The 18,277-nt window shown below is 37.7% G+C and overlaps 2 protein-coding genes and 1 long non-coding RNA gene across 3 annotated transcripts; 2 read left to right on the forward strand and 1 right to left on the reverse strand.

The window, feature by feature from the left end:
- Positions 1 to 772: 772 nt before the first annotated feature.
- On the forward strand, positions 773 to 3,299 carry LOC148722197 (uncharacterized). The gene is made up of 3 exons (XR_015992161.1): positions 773 to 974; positions 2,212 to 2,280; positions 3,041 to 3,299. It is a non-coding gene; the product is annotated as an uncharacterized LOC148722197 (long non-coding RNA).
- Positions 3,300 to 11,768: 8,469 nt separating this feature from the next.
- Positions 11,769 to 14,796, reverse strand: LOC111325990 (QRFP-like peptide receptor). Its single transcript, XM_022929906.2, has 3 exons — positions 14,472 to 14,796; positions 13,608 to 13,983; positions 11,769 to 12,503 (listed from the first exon to the last, which is right to left on the reverse strand). Exons 2-3 carry the CDS (start codon positions 13,931 to 13,933, stop codon positions 11,849 to 11,851), a joined length of 981 nt encoding a protein of 326 aa, XP_022785641.2. The 5' UTR covers positions 13,934 to 13,983; positions 14,472 to 14,796; the 3' UTR covers positions 11,769 to 11,848.
- A 1,147-nt stretch (positions 14,797 to 15,943) lies between these two features.
- LOC148722198 (QRFP-like peptide receptor) lies at positions 15,944 to 18,210 on the forward strand. The gene has a single exon (XM_088736471.1). The coding sequence runs from the start codon at positions 16,130 to 16,132 to the stop codon at positions 17,078 to 17,080; it is 951 nt and encodes a 316-aa protein (XP_088592597.1). The 5' UTR covers positions 15,944 to 16,129; the 3' UTR covers positions 17,081 to 18,210.
- Positions 18,211 to 18,277: the final 67 nt, after the last annotated feature.

Below are 18,277 nucleotides of genomic sequence, written 5' to 3' on the forward strand. Positions count from 1 at the left end.
CCATCTGTTAGCACACAAAATTTAAAAGCGGGATTGCGTCGCGTTGTAGCGGACGAAGTTGCCGAAGCTGCATAATTTTTTATTGCTTTAAGGGGGGGACAACGGCCATTTAGGCGTATTTTGAACTTTTCGATATTTCAGAGAAAAAAAGTGCTATAGAACTTTTTGGTATAATTTTCGTAAAAGGTTCTTTAAAAGGGTCCTTCAGAAAAAATAAGACGAATTACGAAATTTTACAACTGTCGGCGGATTCTCGATATTTACGGTCAATGGCTCTTAAGTAGTCAAATTTTCCTCGCCATCAGCGAAATTAAACTTCCAAATTATCCGAGCGAAGGAAGTTCTATGAAATCTACTTACCTGACCGTCCATTTCATTTGAGTCCTTGCTGAAGATGACTCCATTTTTAAGACTATATTCATTCCGTTTCATGGCCGGTTTGAAAAAAAACATATCTACAGACAGCTTGATTGATTCCCGAATGGAACAATCATCCTTCTTACTCTTTCTATCAGTCGAACAGAGTAATTCGTAACAAGGGTGATGTATTCATCCGATAGGCTATCCTCGAAACTTTTACTTTTAATTTGTGACAGTCTCTTAGCCAGCCGAAAGATTTTAACTTCTCTAGGAATTTCTGAATAGTTAGAACAGAATGTTAATTTTCATTTTCATCGCGAAAATAAAGCTCCAACAGCGAAACACATGGCATGATTGTTAAGGACATTAGCCAGAAGGCTCATTTTTTGATTGATTATTGATTAGTTCACTAATTTCAGATAGCCACATAGTTACAATGCTTATCTGTTTTTCTGTATTTCTATTGGTTTTGTAATCGGACCTTTCAGCGTCACCGCGCGCATATAAAAGGCAATTTTAGCGTCCCTTTAATCAGTTCTTCGTAAGTTTTGAATAGCCTTGGTAAACTTTCGCCCTTTCGTTTTCTCAACCTCTGGCACAAGCGGGACCGATATGTGAGTACCTTTGTAACTTTGTTTTTCCCTCTCCAGTCTTTTCAGTGTTGGGCGACAATATACAAACAAATATTGCAATGATCTGTATAGATTTAAGATTCAAAGGCCAAATTCGTGCCAATTTGCGAGTCAGTGAACGCTCCTCATTTAGATAGAACAATGGGCTGTTTATCAGTCATTAAACTCTTTTAATTTGTTTCCAAACTTTTGTTCTGTTTCACTTGTATTTTTAATCTCGTTATAGACTTTAGAGCCCAGTATTTAACATGCGATTCTTTGATCATGTATTCCGCGGCTTTTCGTTAGATTGATAGAACTTCGTTGTATTGTTGTTTCAGTTTACGATCGATCGTTCGATAGATTGATTGACTGTCAGAATAATCGTTATTTTCGTCATTGTGGTTCGTGGTCGATTGCTTTTCAAGAATAAAGATTCGTGCAAACAGTCAACTTTGGGTTGTCATTTCGATCAGTAAAATAGTCCCAAACACCTCGTTAACCGCGTTTTGGAGCGACACGCCCTTGAACTTTAGAATTTAGATTTTGGTCGCCGTAAACGCTACAATGATATCGAAGCAGAAAATACAACGAAAGTTTATAAGAGGTCCAGTCGTTGGTCAAGCGGTCATAGTAATACGAACGTTCTGATTGAGTGAGACAGGGTGCTCTATTTATCAGACTACTGACATGATTATGTCTTATAGAATTAAAAAAAAAAAAGCAGTCATTCCAGACATTATCGGAGATATCCCACCAACTGATAAGGTTGTTACGGAGGTTTCTTTTTGCTAAATTGAACTACCAACTTTTCATTTATCAATGAAGATTTAGAAATGCAAAGACTAGCAAAAACTAACGATAAAAACCGACGTTTCGGTGTCATCATGACGCCATTGTCAAGGAGAAATAAAAAATAAAGTTTGTGGCAGGGTGTAACACTAAATTAGCATAAATATGTTACGAGCTAACATATTTATGCTAATTTAGTGTTACACCTTGCCACAAACTTTATTTTTTATTTCTCCTTGACAATGGCGTCATGATGACACCGAAACGTCGGTTTTTATGGTTAGTTTTTGCTAGTCTTTAACTTTTCATTTCTCAGTTAATGATTTGTAATGTGCTTGTTTTCGTAAATCTTGGAAAGCAGTTCAAAATTTACCAAATTTCTTAGATGTCTTAACTAATCGAGTCTCGCAGGAAAAAATCATTAAAATTGAATATATTTTCCTTCCAGATGGGGATTTGCACTTCCCTGTGCAGTGCACAGATGGAGATAGGTGGTTTGAGGCTCAAGAAATGCAAGGTCAGTACCCTAAGTTTACAAAAGCAACCAAGCCTGGGTAAATGACCGCCTCCCGGTTAGCTCAATTGGTTAGAGCGCCGGATTGTGTTGTGCGGGAGGTCGAGAGTTTAAGCCCCGGCCGGACCAGTACTCATGGTCTTAAAATAACTGAGGAGAATTTGCTACCTTTCTATATAATATCAAGAAATGAATAGATATTCTAGTCTTCGCGAATAAGGACGAACAAAGCTTAGACCCTGTCTCCTGCAGGGTTAGGGGTAGGAGACGTGAATTTCCCACGCACGAGATTACTGTGTGATGGATGTCCTCCCCTGGGGTGGGATGGGTGGGTGTTATTGTTTCACAGGGCCCCATTTAAACTAGCAATCTGCTAAACTGGGCTACCCTATATAAATATTCCTAAATATTCGTAATATTCGTGAATATTCGTAAATATCACTAGTATAAGGAACGAATGCTATTTTAAAGGCGTTTTAAACAAAATTTTGCGCTTATCACCTCTCAACTCAGTATAACAATGCGTTGTAAAAAAATCGAAGTCGAAAAATATCTGTTGAAGCATAAGGTGGAACAGAATGTAAGGTAACGGTTAGCTACAGATTAGTTATTGCGAGGAAAAAACAAGAACTGTACTTCGTTCGATACGGTTGTATTTTAATTCATACCAGTTGACATTTTATCACTTAATTAAGCTTTTAATTTTTGTTTTGATATCCTTCGCCAATTTCAGTCACAATTTACCATTTATTACCTTTTGCAGAGCTATATAGAGAGAGAGGGAGAGAGAGACACGACCGCGTCGAGCCTTGTATATAATTCCTGCTATTGGAAGTGAGATTCTATCAATCTTTGAATCTCGTAGACTAGTTTATATTCATCTTGAACGCGACCATTTTGAATTCATTTTCAATTATCCAACCATAAAAGAAAAGGCACTCGTGTTAGTAAGTAAATAAGTTCTGTTATATGTCATGTTAACCTTTAATAAATACAGAAACTCCGCAAGGAGGTTGGATGCAGTGGATTTTTACGGTACAGTGGAAATGATCGTTGATGCGATAAACATATCGAGGACAATCGTTGAAAGTTTTGCGGCGAAGTTGATTGAATACTTCTCCTATTCATAATATTTTTAATTGAGGACGTAGATCTAATACGAAAATTCATCGATCAACTTTAAGCCAAACCTTAAGCAACTCTTCGGTTATCAGAGCTAGTCAGAAATTTTGTCAACCCAAGGCTATCGCACGCTTCCTAAACTACTTCTTGCCAAACACAGCTGTTGCTTAAGGATAAATGTCTTTGAATCGTCTGCCCGTAACATAACTTGAGCTTATTTGCAAATTTTGATTCCTTGAAGATCCTCAAGATACCTATCTTTAGGCAGCACCGAAAGAAACAGACTAAATATGCTGTAAACGCAGACGTTTCCTACAATTATTTTATGCCTCTTGCTTGCTTGGCAATAACCAAGTGTTGTACACTGTGCATAGCTAGGGGTGAGCTCGGTTTGCTGGGAGAATTAATCGGACAACCTTTATTTGCCGTAATTTGGCCACTCAGTTAAGCGGCCATTTATTTTTAATACCAAATCAAGTTACAGTAAAACCGGAAATAAAAACCTAATCCCAGCAAAGGTAAAGGCAAACACCCATCGAATGAGAATTCAACGCACCTATGAGAATGCTCGAAAACAATGGCTGGGTTAATAGGGTGGGAAAATGTTTGCCCTGCACCGAAACTTAACTAAAAGAGGCCCGAAATCACATGTTCGAATATTTAAGTATCTGCCATTGGAAGTCCCGGATGTAACCCATCCGGGATAATGATAAACGTGGTGCAGGCTGCATAAAATGATTTATTCCCTTTGGTAATAAATGTCATCAGTTGACTGATTTCGTGAAACTTTTTAGAACAAAAAAACTCTTAAACTTGGTCGACAAAAGAACGCAGATTTGCTGCTATTTATTTATTTTATTTATTTAATGATTCGCCCGAGGGCAGGTGATAATATAATAGGACTCCAGGTCCCCTATAAATATATAAATATTTATTTCCGGTTTTACTGCTATTTATATATAGAGAAATTGCAGAAATATAAAACAGAGATACCATCATTTTGAATTAAGAACAGTCGCATCAAATGTTATCATATTCGAGAGCCTGTTTCCAGTTCCTTTCCTAATACTTCGTCCTTGGGGTGATACTCGGAGCGGAAACAACCGGTTCTAAATACTTAAATCACTTCGCATGAAGTAAATAATGTATTATTATTCTTTATTAAAAACTGGATCATTGGATAATGGAATTTGAGACTTTTTATTGGCTTAGCCATTATGGTATATGAACCAATATACCATAATCCAATATCTGTACTTTGTAACATCCGGTTTCTCCTCACAAAATGAAGTCGAGAAGATTTGTCTAATATCTTGGGGGCGTTTTTTAAATAAAACAATTATTCCACTCGCGCTTGTTGGATGTGTGATGATTATAGCCAACTCTGCGCTACGCGCCTCGTTGGCTATCTATCATCTCATATCCAACGCGCACCCGTGGAATAATTGTTAAATAGCACACCGACCAAGGAGTAATTACCCGTTGGCAACTTTTATTTAGACCGAATTTATGGCAGACGATAGCTTCGGATTTCGATTGCAGAGAATTGGACACTGGCTAAGTTGTCTCATACAGGATTTCCCACACAGGTTGCATCACTTCGCGCCACTTTTTTGAGACATTTATCCATAATGATAAACTTGATACCAAATACTTACATGATTATTTCAAACTGAGGTCCGGCCAAGTTGCTTGTTAAAATCATCTTAAGTTTTCTTTCAATCGCATCGACGTTGTGTCACTTGTTGCTAATGAACATACCCCATAAACCACTGCAAATGATAATCTATGAAAAAAGTGCTTTATTTCGAGCCTAAACTTAACTTGCCCCATAACGAAGACAGTATGGAACCACAAGGTTGTATTTAAGAAGCATGACGAATGCAGTACTAGTCACCCAAGAACGAAGAGAAAACTCAAGTGAAACTCAAGTGAACTCAGTTGAATTTGTGAGCTATTCAAATGGAATGCCAACTATTAATTCTAATGCAAATTAAACAGGTGCTATGTTGAGAACTCGTGTGTGAAGAAGGCACTATATTACAATAATTCGAAGACAACAGAAGCTTACGCGCAAAATTTGCGGAGCGTAGAAATAGGCTAGCAAGATTTACCACAATAGCAAAGATAAGTCTGTTGTGTCCTAAAGTATTTTGCTTTGGACAGTTTGGCACTTTCTTTATTGGTCACTCTTCTTATTGGTAAACTTCTATGGTTGGATCAAATGGCTTCATTGATCATATTTGTGCTCAAGCTTGTAGCAAATATATCAATTTTGTGCCTGTCTTGTGTTCGATTTTCGCTCTAAAACATTGAATAACATCAGGAGAGGCTCCAATATAGATTTCTCAGCAATCACTGTTTTTTCCTAGGAAGGCTGTACAATTATGTGTAATAGGCAACGGCGACAATAGAGATCCGATTTCAATGAAGGAACGCAGGTTTCGATATGCAAAGTTTGTCTACTTTTATCGCATTACTGGGACACATGAACCTATGTATTGACTCCGACTGAGATGACAGAGAACCGAGCAGAATTACGAAGAAACAACTGACGCATATATTTTTGAAAAGAAGGAGAACTTGGAAACTTGCTCAAAGATATTTAATAGTAAATGTACCGTGGTCATCAAACTACACCGTACAAAGTGTACTCTTGTTCAGAAAGAAAATCACACCAGCTACCTCAAATATGCCTTTGTATTTAAGAAAGAAAAAAGAAGTTGCCGTCGAACAATCCCCAAAATGCAGAGAGGAATGTGTAAAGTTAAAGTGAAACTGGAAGCAAAATGTACAATGTCAACACGAAACCATGATCAGCGCAATTTAACAATAATTTTTTTAAGTCTCCTGCACCGAATAGCATATTGTTAATTTAATCTCAATAGGGACGTAGAGAAAATCCTAGTTCTTATCCTATTAATCCGAGAATAGAAATTCACGCTATTTTACTGTCAGGATAATAGTGCATTGTTTGGGTCCAATTCAGGTAGTCAATGTGTAGCTTTGTGACTTAGTGCTCTGAAATATAGATTTTGCAAGAAATCAGTAAGTTCCCAGGCAGGCTTCGTTGTCATTATGAATATTGGAATTGAAATGTATGCGGCATTATCAAGACTATTGGGCAATCGCATTTATTTCTAACAAACTTACCTGAAAGAGTCATAGTGTTCAGTACTACTTACAAGATTTAGTACAGTCCAAGTTATATAGTGGTACTGTACTGAAAAAATTTGCATATTGCACCTCCCTAGTAGGTGCGTTTGAAAATTTGATCGGGCAAAAGAACTTTTCATTTATTTTGACAATTGGGTGTAGCACTGTAAGTATCTTACAACAAATGGAATCTTTAAAATAGTTGATAGTCATGCCAAAGATCCAATTGTTATGCCCCATTCTCAAGGAAGTTGTGCTCTTCTGGAAGTACAGATTTTGAGTAAATTGAACAGGGTATTTTCAAATTCTCTACGCAGCTTCCTCTAGTATTTCGTTTGAAGTTAACGGTGTATACATTATTGAATCACGAATTGAAGCTCCCGCAATAGCCCAAATTCAAAAACATTTCCCACATTCTTTTAGCAATCATTCCAATAAACAGAACAAGAATAATTTTGATTTTAATGATGATGTGGAAAGCGCTTTTCAGCTTTTAAAATGCTATTGTGCAATATCATTTTATAGTGTTTGCTTTTCAGTAATCAATTCCTGTGGCTATTGGACAGAAGCGACACTGGATGCAATCTGTTACCATGTAATGCACATTTAAAAAATCATTGGAAAATTGTGAACATCTTGCCATGACAGATTTTCCAAATAGATTTCAAATCTATGATGCAGATATACATTTCAAAGCAAACTTTAAAAAAAGTAAAACCATGCATGTCTTTTAACTCATTTGATACCAAATTGTTTCTGCAGGAGTTAATCTCTGCTAATACATCTAGTAATGCTAAGTTTTTGCTGTGGATTTCAAATGCACTTTCCAGTATAATATTAGAAATAAAAGTAGAGAGTATTATTTGACAACATTCAATGAAAGTGAAAGACTGAAAAACATTTAAATTACTTGTGATGCAGTATTTACTGTACAATTTATAATTGATACAGTGACAATTTAATTTCAATGCAGCATAATCAGTTATTGCATCAAGTTTATTTTGTACCCATGCAACTTAACAAATAGCGTAAGGTAGAAAATAATGCGAAAACATACATCAAACTTACCTTAACAGTTAATTGCAATTAGAGAAAATGAAATAGTCAAAGGGAACCCAGTTTGAAATGATAACGTTTGTCTTCCAAAGCAGAATGGTATAAATCACCGGACCCAATGGCGGACAAAGAGGCTATATTGAATGAAACAAGAAAAAAAGGCAGAAAATGGTCCAAAGAAAAGAATCATGAGTTGGATCATTACATTTCTATTTCAAAGGAAAACTAAAGATGTGTCAGTGGTGAGTTGAGTCAGTTTCTCGTGAGCTTAAGAAAGTTTATTACGGATAATTACTGTATTGCCTTTAGGTGTCGATCCTTAGTAAGAATATCTTCATGTTGTTTTAAAAAGAAAGTAGTTGGGTTTGTAAGACTATTGTGTTCTTTCTGTCGGTATAATCCACATGGTGAAAACAACGTTACGGTTAGCGTTTTCTTTAAACAAAGACAGTAGACAGCTGTATTGACCAGCTTCAACGGGTTTGATGCAACCTCATCAGGACTACAAAGCGGTATTGGACTTTAATTTTGTTAAGGCACAAGTAAATTCATTTTCCGTTTGGCATATACACAAAAGTTTGGGCATAATAGTGTGGGTGTGATTAGAGCGCCTATCATGATCAAGTGGGGGAGATTTTTGAGCAAGTTTTTCGCTTACTGTGCTGAATTGTTAATTTAGAATGTACAACTTTTTCAAAATCAGAGATTGTAAGAGCCTTGTCCCCTTTCCTAGTGCCATTGATCTGTGAGCTGATGTATTCTACGGTGGCATACATCTTCTTAATCAGTTCCCAATAGGATTTGGTACCCTTTACCTCATCAAAAAGATTCTCGTAGCAATTGCATTTAGTGACTCTTATTTCATCGTCACTTATCCTTTTAAACGCGTGAATTGCGCGCATGCGCAAGAGCGAATTGTAGGTATGATGTGATGAATGGCGCTCGCTCGCTCGCTCGCTCGGTTGGTCGATTCCAGTAAACTTTTTTCTATTTTAGGCTTTTGAATGCATTTGATAGTTTTTGGCGAATGATAAACAAACGAAATGGCGACCTTTATTGCTAAGAATAGTGTTGGGGTGAAAAAGAAGCCAATGGTAATCTTGAAAGAGTAAAAATGTATACTTTTTTCATTAGTGAAATAAACTTTTCCCAATCTCCGAATACACTTTATCTCTTGTAGCGTATATTTCATTTATGGCTTCAATACTTCTATTTCTGAATGTATATATCCAGGAAAATGATTATTGTGGCCGAAAAAGAAAAAAAAAGAAAACAAAAAAAGGAAGTTAAGCAAAACGCAAAATTCACCCGAGTGCGGCAGATATGAACTAACTTCGTCGCTTCCCTGAGTACGATGTCTACAGCGTTGCTTTTTACCAGAAGGCCACTCAGGCACCACATGAAACTTTAGCTTCAAGCGCGGTACTCTGTTGCAACATAAGCATAAGCATAAACATAACAAGCTAACGCGCAGGTGGGCACAGCTGCAACATAAACATGAGCACAAGCGCTCAGTCGATGTTATGTTAAATAGGGACATGGTGAGTATAAGCAGTATAGTGCTTGCTGATTGCCTGAAAGTCTTTCGCTTATGTTTATCCTTACGCTTATACCAACCAAGTCTTAACAAGCATAGAAAGAAGGCAACGTTTTGATAATCTTATACATCTATGCTTATCCTTATGTCCATGCGTTCCATCCAGCGCATAAGCTTTTACATGCCTATCCCTATACTTGCATCGCAAGTAAATACTGAGCTTAATATTGGAACAATAGTTTTATGATAAACAAAATAGCACCCTTTTGAACTTTCTTTCCACAAACCTTTACAGTAAAATCTGGAACAGTGATTGTCGTACACTAAATCCTAATTAGGCCGTATTTTTTGTCTTTGAGGCCTAATTTAGTTTCACATCATATTCCTCATAATGCTCATTTACCAGTCTGACGATTCATACCCTGGTATGGAAATCAAATACCCATTTCTATTTACGACACAAATTACATTGGCTTATCCAATTCACGAGTTGGCTCACAGAGCCTTTGATTAGGGTATACTTTTCGTAAATCCTGACTAACCTGTTGTCTGCTGCTGTCTTAATAAAAACCCTACATCACTTTTCAGCAATCTTTCCAAGTTTGCTTTTATGGATTGCCTCCTTAAGGAGATTCCTTCCGAGAGATGTCAAGGTCTCTTTCATGTAGGTTCCTTTGATCATGTTGTTCAACTCGTTAGGCTTTCTTCAGGGAAAAAATCAGAAATCATAGATGTTTACTTTCTATCTAGCTTTATATAGTTCTGTTTTCTTCTTGCCGGGCTCACACATTTTGGCAATGATAGGCTTTTTGCTCGCTTCGCCTTTCAAATGGCGGGTGATGTCGACATCTCAAGTCGATATTGACCTCGAGTACTTCTACAAACTTCAGCACAGCCTCTTCAGTCATCGTATGTTGGCACTTTCGGGCAATAAGTGGAGTCCTGAAGAATTTTTTCTTGAACATTGTTCTAAGTTTTCTTATAGGTAATAAAATTATGAAATGTCTTCTTCTAGCTCATCTATCTTGGTTTTTGCTTCCTTCAGTCGTTGTGGTAAGGACGTGACTACTGGTATAGGTTCGTCTTACTCTTGTAGATTTTCCTCGAACAGCGTCTTCAACTCCGTCAGTTCTTTTCAGAGTTTTAAATTGTCACGAAGTATGTTTTGTATCATAAATTGAATGTCTCTACGGATTTCTTTGAGTTTTAAACGACTCTTCGTTGTCGGCCATATTAGGGCACTTTGAAGCCTCGCTCTTTCCACTTGTGTTCTCGGCCTTTTGTGGCCTGAAGGAGGGCTTACAAGGTATTGTGCGTTGACAGGAGTTGCTCAGCGTTCATTGCAAGTATTTCTCAGCACTGAATCCAATTTAGTTCAAGCGGTAAGCTTGGGTAGTTTAGTTAGCCATCTCGATCTTGATTAGTTACCCGCCTTAGTCTAGTTAGGGCTATTTGCAGGTCAGCCGATATGATATTGATAATCTGAAAATTTAATGAAAAAAGGTGGAAATGCGTCAAAAATTGAAAGAAAATTTTGACCTTAATGTGAAAATAGAAAGACAGACATATTCATAAAAAGAGGGGGGTAAGTTTCTAAAGAAACTGTGGTGCTGCGTCGGTGGGGGTAACAAGGTAATTTGGTAATATGAACTAAGTTGAAATTGTAAATTGGCCACCGTAAAGAGTTAAAAAGCTGACGTTTCGAGCGTTAGCCCTTCGTCACTCGCTCTGACGAAGGACTAACGCTCGAAACGTCAGCCTTCTAACTCTTTATGGTGGCCAAAAACAATTTCAACTTAGCTGATATTGAGGTACAATGAATATATGAAGTTCATATAGTATATGAAGTTCATATAATATATGAAGTTCATAAAGTTCATTAGTTGATATTACCAAATTATATTATATTCATCGAAACACTGGTTTTCCAGAAATAGCATAGAAGAGTTAGAATCTCCATACATGTATATCAACAAAAACTGATATCAGTCCCTTCAATTTACCTGCTGTTGCTTGCTTTTGTCCACGAAGGAAATATTTTCCAAAATAAGTTGTAGGACCATTCCTAAGTACATGTATTTATATTTCACCAAATATAACTTGGCATTTGAATTTTTCTTTCTCTTGTAAAAGGCTGATGTGATTTTGAATGCTTTAACTTCGAATAAAGACTTGTCCTATCAAATTTTCAAGGAGAGTGAAAGTTTTGCAGATCTCATTTTCCAGTGGTACTGATTGCTTTGATATAATTGAATTCGTTAGGCTGCTGAAATCCAGTCTTAAATATCTGCTTTACTGGTAATAAATCCATGATTACCGTCACGAATGTAGAACAAAGTTTTCCACTATCTCAGTAAAAAAACTTACACTCATTCTTAAATACAATAGACAAGAATTTGTGGAAGGGTCAGTGGTAAGTGTAGTTTGGTGTAGTGGGGGTAGCTTGGTATGGTGAGTGTAGTTTGATGTATACGTAGTAGGTGTAGTAGATGTAGTTTGTTGTAGTTTGTTGTAGTGGGTTTAGTTTGCTGTGGTGCGGTGAAGCTTGGTGTGGTTTGGTAGAGTAGGTGTAGTTTGCTGTAGTTTGCTGTAGTTTGATTCCACAAGAAATACAAATTGCTGAACTTTTACTAATTTTTTAATGAAAACATTGATTAGAAATATTCCACAATGCAAAGGCATGGGAATTTTATATTCGTATTACTGTGGCATTTTAACAGTCCTTGTTAAGCTATCAACAGCCCGGGTATCGACCTTACCTAGCGGTCTTACTTCCGCGCTCCTTCTGCAACGAACTATGTGCTTGACGGCTATTCGGAACTGCTTACTTTGTAAAGCATACACGAACGGATTTATGCTGGAGTTCAACAACACCAGCAACTCCGTCACAAGATAACCAATCGAATGAAGAGCGGGGTTAGCGATGTAATAATTGAGGATATTTAACAACAAATTGGGAAACCAGCAAAATGCATAAACAACGTTCAGAGTGACTAGTATTTTTGTTACTCGCTTTCTGGAATTCAGACGAGCCAGTTGTGCTCCCTGTACGACTTGTCTCTCGCTGTACCATAGGTTGTGCACGATTCTACCATAAAATAACACCATAATACCAACAGGGACTACACCCACAAACATCAACCATAGGTAGTTATAACCAAGTCCTAGGCGATTGTCAGGCCAGTAACTTGCGCAAAAGAACCCAGTCTCAACTTGTTCGTCATTAAATTTGCGAACAACAAATAAAGGCGCGTTGAAAAGAAAGGCAAATAGCCAGCACGATGCAACAAGGACGCCAACCCTTCTCTTTGTAACTCTATCTCTGCTGTGATGAGGCAAGACAATTGCGTAGAACCTACGGACAGTATTGTTTAAACAAGAAAGCACATCTTAATATGAAAAAATTAAAATATTAAACTAAGATTCAAGTATCACTGCATTGGTGTCAATGACCAGGGGTGGGAGAAGGGAAAGGGTTTTCGCAGTAAAATCTTGCTGATGTTTCACCCCGTATTCTACACTTTTATAGTTTACCTTTTGCTTCCAGAGAAATTCTGTTAAACGGAAGAAAAAAAATGGATTTGCCGCGTTACCCTTTCAAAGCCTAATTTTCCGTCTGCTTCCCGCATGTCGTCGGGTGGAATCCCTTAGTATTCATACCCTTAACCTAAATTATTTTGGTTGCAGTATACCTTTTAGTACAAGATCAATAACTAATTGTCAAGAGCGTTTGAACTTTCTCCAGATCTGTAGGAATTTCCAACTCGTTCCCACGCAAGGAGAAATTCCTTAGAGTTTGATATTCATAATTTTCAGTGTTGAAAACATTTCAATCAAAAGAAGTAACACTATCACCTCCAAAAAAGCTCAATGTGACTTTCATAAATCCGTTTCTTACAATCACAAGCTAAACTGAAAGGTGGAAAGGGCAGATAATGTTTGTAAGGTGTTTGATGGTAAGGATAGAATAAAAGAGTATGGATACACTTATTTCGGTGAATTCGCTACAAACAGTTACTCTCATTTTCAGTCGGAAACGTAAATCAATTTCCAATGCTTTTTGGACCAATTTCAATCGTACTCCAGGGGAAAAATCCCTCCCGACAAAATACCACTTTTCCTCCTTTTCTTAGTCGTTCACATGATCTTCACACCCTCTGCTATGAAACTGCTTTCACACAGAAAATCTGAACGATGTTAATGCTAAGGCAGACACCCCAAGAAACAGAACACCGTTCGAAAAGAAAGCCCTCAAAAACATACAAGTGAAATTGACAGGGCCTGAACCTGGACCCTCCCTCACTGCCCGTCTATATAGGGAGGGAGGGGGGGGGGGGGAGATGTAAAGGAAGCAGAGGTCAAGGTATTTTGACGCTGAAAATTATAAGTTAGAAAGGCTTAATTAAATGTTTTAACTTCATCAGAATTAAATACAAAGCATGGTAAACGATTAAATCACCTCTCGAAAGCTAATGCTAGAAGCGTGCATACGGATGCCACGGACCCTACCCAGGAGAGGGTCTTTCCAGTCAAGAGCTTACACAGGTAATCACCTGCCAAGCCTCTGGGATGATGGGCCACGTGAAAGAAAACTTGGTCCACAACCATAAAAATAGCCACTGTTATGTCTGCCACGGCCAGGTTTCCTAATAAATAATTCACTGGAGTTCGCAAGTTTTTTTTAGTACGTTTGATCACCACGATAACCAAGAGATTGCCAATCAAGTTTGCAGGAAAAAAGATTCCTGTTTCTAAAGAACGTACTATTTCGAGGGATAAAGTCATTTTGGAGTATGGCAGGTACTTTGACCTCCAAACCCTTCAGTCTTTGAACCCTAGAAGAGTTACAAGATAAAACAGATCACAACAAATTATTCATCAAGAGTGGTAATCGGGATTTCATGTTACATTAATGTTCTGCAGGTGATATTCTCTATCACGAAAACTACTATGGTACTGCTAAATCAAAACGAAATTGTATTGTGGCCTCCTTTAAATTACGAAAGACTCGACACTAGTTCAACGAACAAAACAAAAATATTAAACAAAATAAGCTGAGGGTAACATGCACTCATAAAACGACTCGCAAAATATAGAGAATAATCAATGTCGGTGTTATTTGGTTTTTTTTCATTTTTTAAATTATGAATTCATTTCTCCGTTACTACACCAAAATACTGCAAAAAATTGGGTTTTTAACGTCTTTTAATCGGCCTTTCATAGGTAAATAAGTAAATTTCGAAGATACAAAAAACAAAAAAAACAAAAAATTCACAAACCAGATGATAGATTGGTTGTTCATTAGTGGCTAATTGCCATTTACCTGTACACTACTGATGCAATCAAAGGCCTTTCTGGAGTAGAAATCCAGTTCAGTGGAAACGTGTACGTACTAGTTGCAGAGTAGTGATGAAGCGACACCTCTGGGGTGTCGCTTCGTCTTCGTATTTATTCTTCTCTAAAGATCTCAGTTCACCGCTGGAGTTGTTTATCTAATAGAAGTTTATTCTGATACGTCGCTGGTGATGACTTGACAGTTTATATCAGCTGAATATATACATGTGACAAGGAACTCAAATATTTTATATTAAAAAATGAACAAAAAAGACATGTAGCAAATTTGTGATAAATGTAGTGACAACACGCAGGGCAGGCTATGACACGCATCAATGATTTCTCATCAAACAAATGATTTCACTCCATCAAAAATGTTTGAGCAGGAGGCAGATGATTTTGGAATAGTGCACAATAATTTGTCATGGCTTTATTGGTTTTACCTTCCATTCGATATTACCATAAGGGTTATTTATCCTTTTTTTTTTTATTTTTAATTCGTAGTTCCCCCATCAACGAGGACAAGCGATATCATAGCGTAAATGTTTAATCAGTTTAGGAGTCACAAAACATCGGTCGACGATCAGCGCACTCAACGTTGTAACTTGACCTAATCGCTCTGTACTCTTTCATAGCCAGCAGGCCCCGGATTTTAAGAAATCCTGGCGCATGAGTACTCGTGCTGCTGGTTTAACATTAAAACTTAAGGATCTTACTTTGATCTCCCGTAATCAAAATGGAAAGCAACATCTGAGCCGTGATCATGGTTAATGACCTCAGCACGTACAATCGACATGATTTCAGTCTTACTTTTATCTCACAAACAGCATCAACGAAGGTGAAACTAATACATGTTAAGAAAACATGTTTACTTCTCCTGAAATCCTGTCTCATAAAGTCATATATAATTGTCACATAAAATTGCACAAAAAAATGGAAATTAACGAGGTAGCTTTATTTTGCATTCGTCGTCTGGTCATTACCCATGGCATTTGTTTTTGTAATCAAACACTTTTTAACCTACGTTTATGGAGGTGTAATTTACGTTTTACAGAAAGCTTAAAATTCCTACTATTGTGAAATCTTAAAAATATCCTTGAAAAGCAATGTTCACCTGTACAAATAAGAGGCAAATTCAAGCAAAACGTCTCAGCTATTAGATCAAAATATGACTATATAGCCTTTCAGATCGTGCTGTTTCGCATTGGTAAAATTGTTTGATATTTCTTATTTGTTGTGATTTCTTAGCTTTGATTGAACTAGGTCACTTTTTATTTTCTGTGCCAAAAAGAACAGGAAACTGTCATTATTGTTGTACTGACTTAACCACAATATGTGCTTGTCTATTACATCTACAATCGACAATAGAAATAGCAATCATTACATGCGTGTATTCAATTAATCATGGGACGTGATTGTTCAATTTCACCTGTTCCCTGCGAGAGGGGCCGCTTATGGGCCGGTAAAATATCACTCTCGATAAACTAAGAGAAAATTTCACACCATACGCTTGGGATGGACGAGGCCAGTGAGTCTGCGGTACCTCACGTTTCTACAGTTTATGAAAAGAAATGAAATGGAACATAAGTGATCGCATTCGCAAACGTATATGGAGCGAAGTTAAGAATACACAACAACTTTCTTTCGATGGAAACGACCTTCAAAGTGCTATTCTCTATTGCTATTGCTTTAAACCTTGTTGGAAATGTATCGGTCATCTTAGTGATTTTATTACACAAGAGAATGCAGACTCCAATGAACTGTTTGTTAGCAAACTTAGCCATGGCTGACTCGATGGTCGGTCTTTTTTTGATACCGAGAACACTTCTTAATGATTTATATACGCACCCCGGCGGCTGGGTGGGAGATTTGTTATGTAAGCTTTTGACACATGCCTGCTTCACATATCTGGCTGCTGTGGCTTCAATGCTGACACTGATGTTCATTGCATGGGAAAGATACTACGCCGTGTTATATCCCCACAGCTCAAAGGGAAGAATTAATTCGAAGAAACTCCGTCTTTTAATCGCTTTGACTTGGATTATTGCGTGTGGTTATGCTTCCCTTGAGTTTTGGATCATAAAGTTTGACGAAAAGAAGAACTCGTGCATTTACGACTGGTCGGAAACGTTGTGGAAGATTGATGTGTTCGTCTGGTGTATCGACCTGAGCTTGGCACCACTTGTAATCCAGGTTGGATTATATGTGCGAGTGGTGTATCGCTTATGGGGAAAAAAGGCACAAGTCAATGAAATCTCTCAGCGCTCACTGATGATGCAGAGGAAAAAGCTGACTAAAACTGTCATTGTCATATCTTTTATTAACATCATTTGTAGGCTTCCAATTGATTTCCACTACTTTCTATCTACGTTTGCTGGCGAGATCTTTACAACAGCAGATTGGTGGGTACCTATATCTTTCTCGGTCAGCCATTTAATGCTCGTTCTTAACTCTGCTGTTAATCCAGTCATATATGCTGCTCAGGATCGTAAATTCAGACAACACACAGTGCACTTACTGACGAACAGACGTGGCCGAGGTAGAAGGGCGATGGACACAACAAGTGCTCTGGAATTAAGGAAACCATCATCCCGTTAGCCGACGTGTGTAGACAGGAAGATTAAATTGTCAAATGTACTCTTCACATTGAAGCACCAAGCATTTTAATTGAAGGGTGAAGGACACAGGAAGTGCTTTGAAATCTACGCAATCATTTTCCCGTTAACAGACGTGTTTAAACAGGAAGATGAAATTGTCAAATATGATCCCCCAGATTTCTCCACAGCAATTAAATATGTCATTAGCATATCTCAACTCACGCGCTAGTTTCATCAGCTGGATGTAACTGCTGATCACTGGATGCACTTTCTGATAACATCATCTTACAATTTGTGGAACGCTAATCTCCGGCCTTCCATGGGATTAAATGGATTAAACTTACACTTTCCCTCTTGTATGTAGCTATGCATAACTATTCAGATGCACCTAATAATCTAAGTGTCCTAAAAATACATTTCATTTATTATTTTTTTGCCACGAATTCATAGTTCCAAGAACTTCGTACCCATCAACGCACCGTATTCACTAGACCCTGAAAGAGGTTAATCACCAAACATGCTTACTGCATGGACCAATTACGTCTGGAAACAAGAGATTCTTTGGACTGCCATCACAAAGTTCGGTTTGGAAGCATTGTTCATAGTGTATATTACCGTCAGCAGTACTCCGTGTCAGCCGTGTCTGATTTCAAACAAAAATTACTTCTTTTGGAAACATAACCTTATTCTTATCAAATAGAGCGTGTTAAGTTGTGATCGGACGTCTAAATCTTTTAGAAAGGTTGATTCATTGTTGTTTCCACCTCAGAAAATCACTTAAATTTAAATATGATTCGATCAGGATAGCATGACTCAGTGTAAAGATAGCAAAAGGCACGATCTGCAACTGCGCGAACCATAGAGTGCATCAGAAAAGATTGTAGTTGACTTACTGAGCGTAACAAAGCAAAAACACGTATCTTCTTCGGAATGCTGTAGTCTACGGAATGGGCTCAGTCCATCCCAGAGAAAGTCCCAGGTAAAAAAAGAAACTTATCTCACTTGAGACAAAGGAGCTGGACACCTGCCTTGGTATAGTGCCACTCATATCGTTTCTTTACTCGTCAATCCCCCCCCCCCCCCGATCTTCCGAAACAACGAAAAGGTATTGCCGACTTCGATTTCGATTCCTCGCGGGTGACTCGGATTTTTTTCCTGTTCTTCGCTCGACGCTTGTGACAATGAATAAAATCTTTAT

This window comes from Stylophora pistillata, chromosome 10, assembly GCF_964205215.1.
Source record: "Stylophora pistillata chromosome 10, jaStyPist1.2, whole genome shotgun sequence".
In the NCBI taxonomy this organism is placed as follows: domain Eukaryota; kingdom Metazoa; phylum Cnidaria; class Anthozoa; order Scleractinia; family Pocilloporidae; genus Stylophora; species Stylophora pistillata.

What these genes read in the sequence shown, in the direction of transcription:
- LOC111325990 (XM_022929906.2), bottom strand. Translation starts at nt 13,933, where the DNA reads ATGACTTTATCCCTCGAAATAGTACGTTCTTTAGAAACAGGAATCTTT. An exon ending in CTAGCATTAGCTTTCGAGAG is followed by an intron (nt 12,504 to 13,607) that starts GTGATTTAATCG and finishes TACTGTCCGTAG; the next exon opens with GTTCTACGCAATTGTCTTGC.
- LOC148722198 (XM_088736471.1), top strand. Translation starts at nt 16,130, where the DNA reads ATGGAAACGACCTTCAAAGTGCTATTCTCTATTGCTATTGCTTTAAAC.